The following is a 13,175-nucleotide window of genomic DNA, read 5'->3' on the forward strand; positions in this document are numbered from 1 at the left end:
TATTGATTTAAAGCTTTTTGCAGATGAACCTATTAGCTTTTCTTTTTAGATTTAGCAGAATAAGATGAGACTTGATAAGCTTTTGATTTGTCATGGGTTCTTTAATTTGGACTTTCCAATTTAATCTTCATTTATACCACAGCTTAGTTGCTCACTTGCAATTAAAATTTCAAAGTGCTTAATGTATAATCTCCTTTAAACCGGTAGGCTAATAGGCAAATCCTGATGACCTATTTTCCATGGTTCATTGTTTCTTCTAAATATGCCCAATTCTTTGTATTGTCTGGTTTCTCTACTGCTGGTTTAAGTTTGTTTGTTTTATATAATCTATCAAAGATTAAGCTCCCCATTAAGCAAAGAGACATATCTAAAATAAGGTGTAGATTTTTTCATATTTGTTTGTTAGGGCAAAACTCACTGGCAGGCAAGGCAAGAAGTATATTAACAGACACAGAGAAACTCATGATTAGGTAAAGTTCTGTGAAATCAGCACAAGAGTGGAAGTGTTCAGTGAATTGTGAGTTATAGTAAATATATAACAAAGTAAAGTGTCTCATTGCTAGTCAAATTAATCTGTTAGTTCTTTTCTAGAACCTTTTTTTCAATTCGTGGAAGTATGGAAATTTCAATTAGTGAAATATTTAGTGATAATAAAAATATATATGTGACAAAGAGTTTTTAATCATCAAAGAAATATTTTAAAATAAAGTTTCTTAAAATAGTTTCTTAAAATAGGTCTATCAATATAATTATTCATCTCTCATGATGAGCTTATATAATCACATTCCATTCTTCACATGAGTTACTTCAAAATATATTACTTCAGATCCAACCAACTATGTGGAACAGTCTCCTATAGAGCTGTAATGCAACTTTCTATTGTATAAAATTAAGCTATATTATAGATTGGTGAATCACATTCTCTAACAAGTTCCATGACCCCTCATAGATCTAGACAATAAGAAACAGAGATAAAAAACATTTTAAGAGGAATACTTAATTCACATTCTATTTTCATCTTCTTTTAATGTAGCTTTTCCAGATATTTGAACTGCAGGGATTAGTCCAGGCAGTTGCTACGGTTAAGAGTCAAAACTGATTCAAAATCACCAAACTGACCAAACTCTTGCATGTGCTAAACAAAATGGCACTATATTTTATTTATTTTATCCAAGCAAACCTCAGGTAAGATAGGCAGTGTTAAGAAAGAAAGAAATCATATTCAAATGATTGAGTTTCAGGATGAATACTGATTATGTGCTATCAAGCCAATGTTGACTCTTCATGACACATAAGAGATTTTCTCCAAAATCCAAAAGAATAAAAATAAATCTGGAAATCAAGGACCAATAGTATCCATCCACATTATTTCTTTGTATTCTTTTTTAGTAGACAGGATAGAAAAAATTATCCTCAGCTTTCACTTCTTAAATATGTTTAATTAAATTCAAATATGATTCTACCAAGTTAGCAAAATAAATGCTAGTTTATTTCAGATAGTTAACAAGTGTTAAAGCCTGTTAGTTGTTTGGCCTTTACATAAATCATTTTATGAAGCTTTACATGTTCTTGAATTAAATTCCATTTCTTCACATGCATACCGATGACCAATTATGTTATATGGAGGGGCTTTTTTAAATTTCCAATTGTTTGTATTTAAGTCTTAATGCCACTTAATGAAGTCTCTCCCAAAATGTAACTCTCTGGATACTTGCAATTAAAATCCCAAAGTGCTTTGGCTCTGCTGGCTCAGGCTAATGGGAGTTATAGTACATCACAGCTGGAGAACGATCACCCAGTTTTCTAGCTTATTTATTTATTCATTTTGACACCATCATTAATTTGTCAGAAACCAATCCTAGTTTCATTTACCTAGGAAACTCACAGAGCACAGTAAGATTAATTTCTGAGCAAACCACCACTAATGATTTTGAAATGCGCAGTCTTGTGCAACAGACTAACCCAGCTTTCCAGATCTTTTTAAAAATCCGCCTAGACTTGTTTTAAGTTTGCAGGAGTGCCTAATATTTCGTGAAAGCATCTGGTAATAATTTCTTTCTACTCCGTTTTCCCCTTCCACGTGGAAAAGCCTCCCCCTTTCTCAAGTTTAAACGGATCTAGCAAGGTAATTAAGAAAACACAAGCTGAAAATGCAGAAGGAGCGACTGGAAAATCAGAAAATCGTCTCAAACCCTCGTGACCTCTTCCAGCAAGCAGGGATATATATATATATATAGATAGATAGATAGATAGATAGATAGATAGATAGATATAGATATAGATATAGAGATAGATACACACACACACACACACACACACACATATATATATATATATATATACACACACACACACACACACACACACATATATATATATAGATAGATAGATAGATAGATAGATAGATAGATAGATAGATAGATATATTTAAAATTCTATATATATATATATAGGCGGCGTGTGGTTTCTTTTCATTTCTAATATATATATTAGAAATGAAAAGAAACCACACGCCGCCCATGAGGACGAATGAATGAAGGCAACCCGGTCCGGCAGAGACGGAGGGGCATGGCGTGGGTCCGCGACATTGCTCGGATCTTCGCAGCACCGAGTGGGAGAACTTGATTAGCTTCGAGGTTCAGAAAACAGGAAGTGGGCGGAGCAAATGGTTATGACGTACCTGGGGGCTACCTCAGTTCAACAATTCGGCGGCGAGGGGAGGTTGGCCTTCTGGGCACGCGGCGGGTGTGCGCCAAAGGAGGCGGAGTCTGCTCCTGCCGCCGCCCGCCTTCGCTCTTGGTTTCTGGCCCTCCCCCTCCTTAAAGCGCGGCCCATCCTCCCACGAGCCGCAGTAGTGTCGGCGCTTCGGGTGTCAGGCAGCGCCATTGGGCGGAGAACCTGCGCGCTCGGGTTCCCTCCTTTCTTCCTGCCCACCTCGGCTGGCCCTGTGGCTGGAGGCGGCTGAGCTGGGGCTGCCAGCCCGTTTCTCTTGCTCGCCCCTCTGCTCCTAACCGAGTCATTAAGACTTAAGGGCGCCGTCGCCACCACCGCAGTCCCGAGATGTTTGACAAGACGCGGCTCCCTTATCTGGTGCTGGACGTGGTCTGCGTGGTCCTAGGTATGTCTCGGGTTTGGCAGCGTGGGGATCTGGGGAGGAAGGGGAGGCGCCTGGGCACCTCGGAGGAGATGCGCCACCGCTGCGCACTTGTCGGTTTGCCCACCCGACGCGCCCCCTATTGTGGCTGCCAGGGCTGCCCTGGCCGGCTCTTGAGTCAACTCCTCAGCTTCTGTTCCTGCCGTTACCCCCGGGAATCCATGAGGCATATGTACGTGTTTGGGTGAGGGCAGTAAATGGGTAGACCGTCTGAATGAATCGTGGGGTGGGATGGGGTGTGGAAGGTTGATCCCCCACACTCTTTTTATATGCCTACACGTACATATGCAGCGAATGTGTATCTGGGGTAGTTTGCTTTCCCCTGCATGGTGACAGGCTAATCATCTTTGCCTTGCATCTCTGGCCTTGCCGAAAAGCTTGGGGGGAGGGTTTGGAGAAGGGTTAATAAATGCAGCATTTTTTTCATTTTAGGTTTGTCTGCTTCTGCTGTTGTCGCTGCTTTCTTTGCGTGCATCTGCTCATCTCCTTGCTTACTGGCTAGCTTCGCATCAACCCCCCATCTCTCACCTAGATAAACTTGGTCACTGGAATTCTGCTTAAATCAGGGTTATTCAAGTTGGCTAATATAACAAATGGCTTGAATGAGTGGTGTACAGAGAAAGAGTTGGAAAAAAAAACCCCACCTTGATGTGCTGGTAGATGGAAAATCACAGCTACATTTTGTGCATGCTTCTTCAACCTGGTGCCCTCATCATCCGGTGAAGTCAGTTGCATTTGGTGGGTATCAGACAGGGGAAGATTGATGTACATTTAGTAAGCTGAGTTTTGAAAGAAAGCAGTTGATTTCCTCTCATATGAACATACTTTTGTGTAAAAGGATAAATAATTGATGAAGTTGCACATTGTTGTCCTACAATACACCTTTTAATGGATTTTTTTTATGGGTGACACTACAGCTACTCTTAGGGCTAGGATTACAATATATATATACTATATCACTATTTGCTGACAGTACTTTTTCATTTTTGCAGTATGAAGAATTATCATAATGTAATCAAAATGTGTACATATGTATTTAACAAAGTATAAGCTTAACCTTAAAAATATGTCTTGTCTAGCCTTAAATTTTGTTACTGCGAAGTATCTAGTTTTAGATTGACATTTTCCTGGGTGTAATATTGAACTACTAGCTTTGGTTGTTGCTAAATATTTATAAATGTTACTTTAGGTAAGGGCAGTGCAGTGATGGCAGTCCACTGTCCTCTGTTAGATTCATCTGATAGTTTTAGAAAGGCCTTGATGGAGATTTATTTCATTTATGCTAGTTCATATCCATTAAATAGGAGATAATTGATTTTGGACCAATAAAATATCTGCTTTAGACTAACTGAAAATTTACTTCTGTGGAAAGGATGGGAAAATCTCACACCATGTAAGTTTAGCAAAGAATGAATGTTTCTATGAAATCTATTGAAATATAGCATGACATTTTCAAATAGTAACGTTCTCAACCATTCTTTAATAGATAAATACTTTATAGGGTGATATGGTTAATCTTTAGATAATTGAATCAATTGACCATGTACACTTTGATAAATTATATGATCTAACTTGATGAGATAACAGTTCTGAATTAAGTATGTCCAAATAGTTAATATTGTGATCCAAATCTAAGACACAGGTATTGAATTTATCTCTACATTGCAAATTAGCCTTTTCAATTCTTAATCTTTGCTGATTAATGCTGATAGCTTGATATTGCCTTTCTTCAGCACATTGAAAATCATACAAGATGGGCAAAATTAAGATAATATTTCAAAGCTAAGTATGACTTTGGAAACACCTATAGTTCATGTTTCTGGAAGAGGCTCAGATGAGCATACTGAATAATATTGCAGGATTAGTTATGTAATGGCTCAGGAAAAAAAAACCCCAAAGCATCTTAAAAGCCTTTTCTGCCTTCCCATTTGAAAATTTTGGAAAGAAGAAAAACTTCCAGTGAAATATTTTATTTTGGAGAAATGGATGGAGGTAAGACAAGATAGTCTAAATTCCTTACTTTTCCAAAGTTTTTATTAGTTTGTAATAGGATGACATTTATGTAGTGTGTCAGAACACTGGGGCCGGTACACCAGAGGACAAGTACTTCTGTACTGTATAACTCTAAATGTTAGAGCAACATGCATGGCTGCTGCTAAGCAGCATGGCCCTTTCTGCCAAAGAAGGAAGAATTCAGTACATTATTTGCTTATGTGTGTGTATTGTTTATCTAGAGTCTAATGGATCTGCTCCTGACTGAGGTTCATTGCTTCCATTGTAGGAAAAAAACAAATATTTAAAAGTACATTATTAGTCAATTTAGTTATCTAATTAAATTATACTTTTACATTGTACAAATATGCCAAATCTGATAATTGTGTGAATGAACCAAATTAGTTTAGATGGGGATGAAGGATTCAAGCAAGACCAAGTGGCAGTGAGTTCTTGGAGCATGTAGTTCTTGGGATCATCTACCTCTGGTTTTGAATGGGGTTGTACTGGGACTCTGTGAAGTCTTGAATTTTCCTGGATTCTCATACCTGTTTGAAAGCAGGTGGCAGCTTGCAAACTTGTGCACCAGTTATATCCAGTATTGGCCTTGGAGACTCTTTGTATAGTCAGATATACCTTGGTCACCTTGTAGATATAATATTGAAATGTGCTGTACATGAGGCTCCCTTGAGGATCACTCAGAATGTGTACCTGATTGAAAATTCAAATGTGCAAACAGTGATGGGCATGCCTTTCTATGCCTATGTATCAGGCCTGTTCTGGTAGCTGCAGTGGTTACCAGTAAGCTTCCAGGTGTAATTCAAAAGTCTGATTATTACCTTTAAAATCTTAGAAGGCCTAGTTATCAGAGCTATCTATTTCCTGTGGGATCTGTCCATCCTGTTTGAAACAAGCCTCCTCTATTAGTTTCAACAATGTTATCTAACATAATGTAGAAAGCACTCCTCCTCTGGGACTATACTTGCCCTTTGAAATAGCATCACCCAGTTATTTGTAAGCCTACCATATTCTTCTTTAAACAAGATTTAAAAATTTGACTCTTCCTCCAAGCCTTGGGTCAGTGAAGGTCAGGCATGTCAAACTCATGATGTCACATGACATCGCATGACATATCGTGACTTTTCCCCCATTGCTGGCAATGGGGTGGGCGCGGTTTTAGTGTGACGCATCTGGCCCGCGGGCCGGCAGTTTGACATGCCTGGTGAAGGTTAAAGCCCTTTGAAGTTGAGGGATGGATGGAGTATTCTTTTTTATTTATTTCCTTTTTACGACTGTTTCCCAATATAAGACAGTTCTTTTTAATTGAGAAGCTACCCAGAGTCATTCTGGAGTTGGGCAACCTAGAACGTTCATGCATAAACAAAGATACTACATAAAATGTTCATAAAAGAGGAAAAATGAACTTAGAGCAATAAAGAGTAACACAAATATTGGATACATTTCAGATTTTCCCAAAATTTTGATTAACCTGCAACCTCCTTCCCCACCTGACAGGTATTTTCACCATGGCTTCAAAGTACCGGTATCTGGAAATTTTCTATCTCAGTAATGAAAGTTTCATAATTTATGATATATGAATTACAGAAATAATAGAGGGTTTTAAATGAGGTGTTCAGGATCATTGTGTGTTGAATATAATTTCTTTAGTTATAAATCACTTTATAAACTATGTCATCTTCTTGACAGGTTTTGCTGATCAGATAATTTGATCTAAGTTTTTGAGAAGAAAACATAAATCTTGACTAAGCATTTGGAGTCATAGTTCCTAAATGTAGAATCACATAACTTCAACTGCAGAAAGGGAATGGGAATAGGTAGATAGATAGATTAGATAGATAGATAGATTAGATAGATAGATGGATAGATAGATAGATAGATAGATAGATAGATAGATAGCTAGATAGATAGATAGATAGATAGATTTAAATATTAATTACAACATTTATAAATTAAAGTTACACCTCTTTTGGGCTTCTAGGTAAGCTTCAGAAAGGATAAGTTACATCTGTAATGCATCTAATGAGACACTTAAAGCAACAATCTTTTTCAATCTCAGATGGAAAAAAAAGTCATGCCTGCTTTAATGAAAAGCTGATGCAAAGTCTGAAGCAACTTGCAGATTTTTTTTGAAACACGTATAATCCCAAAGTATATCCCTTTTCATTGTTCTAAGTAATTTTCTTCCTAGTGGAGCTAATAGAGCAGTTCAAGTATTAGATTTTCATTTGGGTTTACTCTTATTTAATTCCAAAGCTGTGACTAATTTAAATTCAAAAGCAGTTCAGATTTGTTTGACCACTTCCTGTAATTCTAGTACCAAAAATAATGCTAGAGTAGAACTGAATCAGTATGGTTCTTAGTTGTAAAGTGATTAAAATAGTACACTTGGGACAAATCATAATTTATATACTGAAATATATAGATAATAAATGGTGATTCAGATTGAGAAAAGATTTAGGAAAAGAGGATTGGGAAGCAGCACTCCAAATTGTCTTCTGTGTGGATTCTGCTGTGAAGTTCTGTGGGGTTTAAGTGCATTAGTTCCATCTAGATTTCATACAAGATCATACAAGCTACCAATGCAGAATTTAATTAAGATTATGTCATGATTGATTTTCTTTCATGGCTATTGGAAAAATATTTAGCACTGAAATTACCATCCTGACAAACACATACTGTAAGAAAGCCAAAGTTTCTCAACCTCAGCAACATTAGATGTATGGATTTCAATTCACAGAATTGTGGGAGTCGAAGTCTCCACACGTTAATATTGCTGAAGTTGAGAAAAACTGGATTAGATGAAAATGCTGGAGTTCTTTTTTCTTTTTCAAGTCACTACTGAATGCTTTGATCCTATGACTTCTAATCTCTGATGTAATGCAGAACTGAGCATTGACATTTCTCTATGTTTGTAGATGAGTGATACAGTACCCCATTCCTCATTGACAGCACCTTCTTTGTTAACTTATGAATGACAGCACCTTCTTTGTTAACTTATGAATCATAAGATTCTGGGATCTTATAGTATAAAATTACAGAAATAAGAAATGTGTTGAATTTTTAAAGGCTTCACAGGTACAGCTTGTGATCAGACATGTATAAGAAAAAGAAATATAGTAAATAGACATCAGTTTAGTGGATGTCAGCTGCAACAGACAACCTGATTATATGTTGTCTGCTTATTTCCATGTGTAAAAGTCCCACTTGTCATGTATATGTGTAGAATATGAAAAATACACACGGAAAAAAATCCCATGTATAAAATTATTAAAATATGCATCTATGAGATGCCATTTGTTGTTTTATGAGTGCGTAAAAGCTATTTGGATCTGATGGACATTCTGCTTTCCCTCCATTGGTCCATTGTATTGAGAGTTTACTGTGATACGATGAGATCAAGGAAAATGATTATCTCTCTCTTCTCTTCCTTGGTCAGACCTCACTTGGATATTGTGTTCAGTTCTGCACACCACAGTTTAAAAAAGATGTTGATAACCTGGAGCAAATCCAGAGAAGGACTATCAAAATGGTGAAAGTACTAGAAACCAAGCCCACAAGGAAAGGTTGAAAGACCTAGGAATGTTTAGCTTGCAGAAGAGAAAGTTGAGAGGAGACATAATAGCTACTTCAAGTGGGCTTCACGTCTTCAGACTTATTCTCACTTGCTCCAGAAGGTAAGACCAGAACTAATGGGAGTAAAAGGATGTAATACAAATTAGACATTAGAGAGAATTCTTTAAAGAAAGAGCTGTCAATGAGTGGAATAAGTTACTATATGCAGTGACTTTTCCCTTTCTCTGGAGGTTTTCAGAGGCTGGATAGTCCTCTAGTGTAGTGAATCCTGCAATGTACAGAGAGTTGATCAATTATTTTCTCAGAGAAAGATAGTTGACCAAATGTGGGCAGCATATTTCATTGCAGCACAATTTCTACCAATTTAGTTATGGGTAGATAGCATTATCACTCAATAGTGGGAAGAAAAATCAGTGGATATGTAATTATTAACTCTGCAATTATCCCTAGCAATCAAATAATAAAATGGGAATAAAATGGCACATGTTATGATGAAAGCCCTTGATCGTATCATAGCTGAACCCTGGTAAAACGGAATTAGATCCTGACTGGTCAAGGACACTCTGGAGGTGACATATGAATAGGTTTGAATGATGGTGAATTCTGCCTTAACAGAAGAGATGTTCCTGACTCTGTTAAGGAGGTGTGGGTGCATCTTCTCAAGAAGCCATTGCTGAACTCTACAGTTCTGGACAATTTTCGTCCAATCTTCCATCTTCCTTTTCTAGAAGAAGATGGTTCAGAAAGTGGTGGCACAAGAACTTCAGAAGATCCTGGATGAAATGAATTATCTGGAGGATGCTGCAGTGGTTGTGTGAAAAACGGTCCTAAGTCATTTTTTTCAGTGCCATTGTAACTTTCCACGGTCCCTTAAACAAATGGTTGTAAGTCGAAGACTACCTATATAACAATACTAGTAGATAGGTCACATTATTTTCTGTTCTATTGTCTCCTTAGACAGCTGTTCTGTTTTATCAACGTGTTTTAAAAACCAAACGTCCAATGAGATCATGTTTGACAAAAGTATACAATTTGGTCTAGTTTATCAGCATACAGTATAAAATTTCTGAATTACTATCAACTATGAAAATGTGTTTTGGATGGTTCTCAGTTTATAATATTTTTAATAGACAAAGGATATCATTAAGATGGGTATCAATAATATACAGGAGGTTCAAAATAACAGTTGGAATGCCTCAAATCAGTTACTGAAAGTTTTTTTTTAAAATGTTTTCTATCAATCTAATGGCTTCAAAATCTAAGGGACTGGTTTGGACAAAACTCAGCAGCACTTTTTCGTGCGGCTGTTGATAAAAACAGGATCGCCAACATGATCGCCAACGTCCAATAACGGATATGGCACAAGAAGAAGAAGAAGAAGAAGATCAATCTAAGAGTAATTCAACAATATACTTTTTCATGTTAGATTAACTCCTGCGAGAATACTTTTGAGATTAGTTGACAACTTCTTCATGCTTTAAGTATACAGTTTACAATATGATATGGATTTGTTCCATTATTATTCCCTTTGTTTAATACCCATATATTAGTTAATGTGATTTTGGGAAGAATAATATTGTTTAAAGATGTGAATGTGATTTTTAATTATAATATATCTCTTTAGCCAAGAAAAATTGGAAATCATCCCTTCCCCAAATTCCCAAGGGGAAAAAAGAAAAGTAAAGAAGTTTGAAAATATAATTAGCTCCATTTTTGATACTTGCTTTTGTTTGTTACTTACCATCTGGTGAGCCTATATGTCTGTGTGTGTGTCTGTGTATGTGTATAAGAATGAAACTACCCTTCACATTTTAAAAAGTATTTTCAGGATATATTTTTACTGTCTGTTATTGGAGATCTTGGTACCTTTGGATTTATCAGTGTCTAAGTACTTTTTATTAAAATATATCATGTTTATTGCTTAAACTATGTACTGGTTCATTCCACAATCTAATAATAACATAGTTTGAAAGACATAGTTGATAAATTCTGGAAATGTTTTCAGTCTTGTAAGCTATGGAAAATCAAGCCTGCCAAAGGAATGGATGGTTTATGTGATACCCAACAGAACTGTTTGCTATTGGTTTCATTGGGTACTTCACATACTGCAAAGTGTTTAGGCAGTGTATTCTATACTCGGAATTAAAGCAAGCAGTAATGCTCTTATAAAACTTGTATTTACTTGTCTGAGCTTACTTCCCACACAGAGTCATATGTGGAAGAATAAATCTATATATTTTCCACCATTAGACAGTTGTTATGTACAGAGTTCAAAATGATTCATTCCTTTTTTCTTTTACAAAGCAAACTTGGTATAATTATATTTTTAGAATCAAAACTAAAACATCTCAAAATAGCAAAAACTGTAAAAAAATGTTTGAAAAAGCCTTTTCATTAATATGCATTTTTTTGTTGGACCTGATAAAAGGGAGTTTACGTTTTGAATTTGGAATTTTTCTAATGGGCCTGCCCAACTGACTAATTTTTTAACCTAGTGTATTCTGTCTGTATGTAATAATTTAGCGTCAATACATATTTTAAAGTCTTGATTTTCTCATCTGAGACTTTTTATGAATTTGAAAACAATCCACTTGTTAAAGAAGTCATTTCCCTTCTGAGAAATTATACCTAGAGTTTGTCAACATTGCAGGATCCAATCTGGGTCGATCACCAGGACCAGAGATTTTGTCTTCTGAGCTTTCGGACTCGTGCTGGAACCCCCATCCTCTCTCTCTCTCTTGGCTCCAGCACAAGCCCAAAAACTCGGAAGATAAAACCTCTCGTCCCGGTGACCAATCCAGATTGGATCCTGCAACATCATCCTGGGACATGCAGATTCGCCTTCATTTATCAACATTATCTATGGTTCAGCAAGCTTAATGATACCACACTAGTCTTCCAATCTGATTGCTCTATTGTAAACTAATATGGAATGTCAGTTGATACAAATGATTTAATTTGTGGAGTTACTCTTGGTCAGGTTTCCCAACCTTGGCAACTTTACGGCACGTGGACTTAAACTCCCAGAATTCCCTAGCCAACAGGAATTCTAAGAATTGAAATCCATTTGAGAAATCCTGCTCTAGTTGAATCATTGAGGAGTGGCATACTCTAAATTGCTTTTTGAATGATTTTGTTACACTCTGCTGTTTTGATATTGATAGAAACTGTTCCCTCCCTTTAAACAGATTTGGGTTATCTTGAATTATTTTTAATGGAGGTGAATCAAGTTGGCATCTTGGTGCTTGCAGGGCCGTTTTTTTCTTTTACAGAATAGCTGGTAAATTGCCCTTTATATAACCTCTTAGCAATATTTTTGGATGCTAATACAGGAATTATATAGCCACTTTGCTGTTTTGACCACCTAGGGCACAGTTTGTTACTGTTTAATTATTTGTTAAGCTTTACATTGCTTTGACTTCAAAGATAAAAGCTGCTCATTTTCTATATTGGCTAGTTTATATTATGTTTGACTTGGTAAATCATTTACATACTTGGGAAGTTCAGAGAATATTTGAGATCGTGAGGATAATTAAGGAAGGGGAAGTACATTCCCCTCCTACAAGAGCCATAAGGCTGTGCAGTGCTTTGGATTCAATAATCAATTCATGTTGTAGCATGAATCTGACACCTGCCTGCAACACCTTAGACTAATCATGTTATTTCCCTGGATTATGTATTGCCAGGAAAAAACACAGCTGCTTTAAATTATTGCCTAAAGATGTTACGCCTTCATGTTCTGAAACAGCTTTTGGAAATCAAATCCTAAATTTCCCCTGCCCTATTCTTTATATTTTGTAGTTTGGAAATGCTGCAATGTTAGCATTTACAGATATTTTGGATTACATATTTGCAGTATTATAAAACATTTTTATTCTTGTTTAATTACATTTTATTAAACTTATCTAATAGGTTTGATTTTAGTGGTTAGCTTTTTATAATAAATGTATATGCTGTCTTGGTTTGAATACATTAAATAATGGATAGTAAAGTTGTTGGATTTAACTTCTGAATTATTAATAATTGAGGTCATCCAATCTTTATTACGTTACATAAATGGGAAGAAAATAAGAAAATAACTTTGGTTATTAGAAATTTAATCAAAGAGATCTGTATCAGTCTTTGTCTTATGGTAAAGATGAGAATATTGACCATTATATTCTTATATTGTTTAAATTAAATAAGATATAAAATACTACTTCATGAAATATGTGTAGGAAATGATATGCAACATAAAGCTATGTAGATTATTATTCAGAATGATTACATATTAGTATTAGTATGTTAGTATTCATGATGCTTGCATATTCTGGGAAACCACAAGCAGTTGGAACATCTAATGCATGAATACAGAGTGAAACACATTAGTGTTGTCATGAATAAGTGCAATATGTATTTTTTGTTATACAGATTACTTTTCTATATAGGGAATTGG

At 36.0% G+C, this 13,175-nt stretch overlaps 1 protein-coding gene across 2 annotated transcripts in view; it reads left to right on the top strand.

The window, feature by feature from the left end:
• The first annotated feature begins 2,854 nt into the window (after window positions 1–2,854).
• Window positions 2,855–13,175, top strand: part of PLPP1 (phospholipid phosphatase 1) — a 77,413-nt gene continuing 67,092 nt past the window's right edge. For both annotated transcript variants that reach the window (XM_015824260.2, XM_015824261.2), the window contains exon 1: window positions 2,855–3,118. In XM_015824260.2, the coding sequence (XP_015679746.1) occupies window positions 3,061–3,118 (58 nt within the window). In that variant the 5' untranslated portion in view covers window positions 2,855–3,060. The remainder of the gene's footprint in view (window positions 3,119–13,175) is intronic.

The sequence above is a fragment of the Protobothrops mucrosquamatus genome, unplaced genomic scaffold, assembly GCF_001527695.2.
Source record: "Protobothrops mucrosquamatus isolate PMUCROS unplaced genomic scaffold, P.Mucros_1.0 scaffold2172, whole genome shotgun sequence".
Taxonomy (NCBI): domain Eukaryota; kingdom Metazoa; phylum Chordata; class Lepidosauria; order Squamata; family Viperidae; genus Protobothrops; species Protobothrops mucrosquamatus.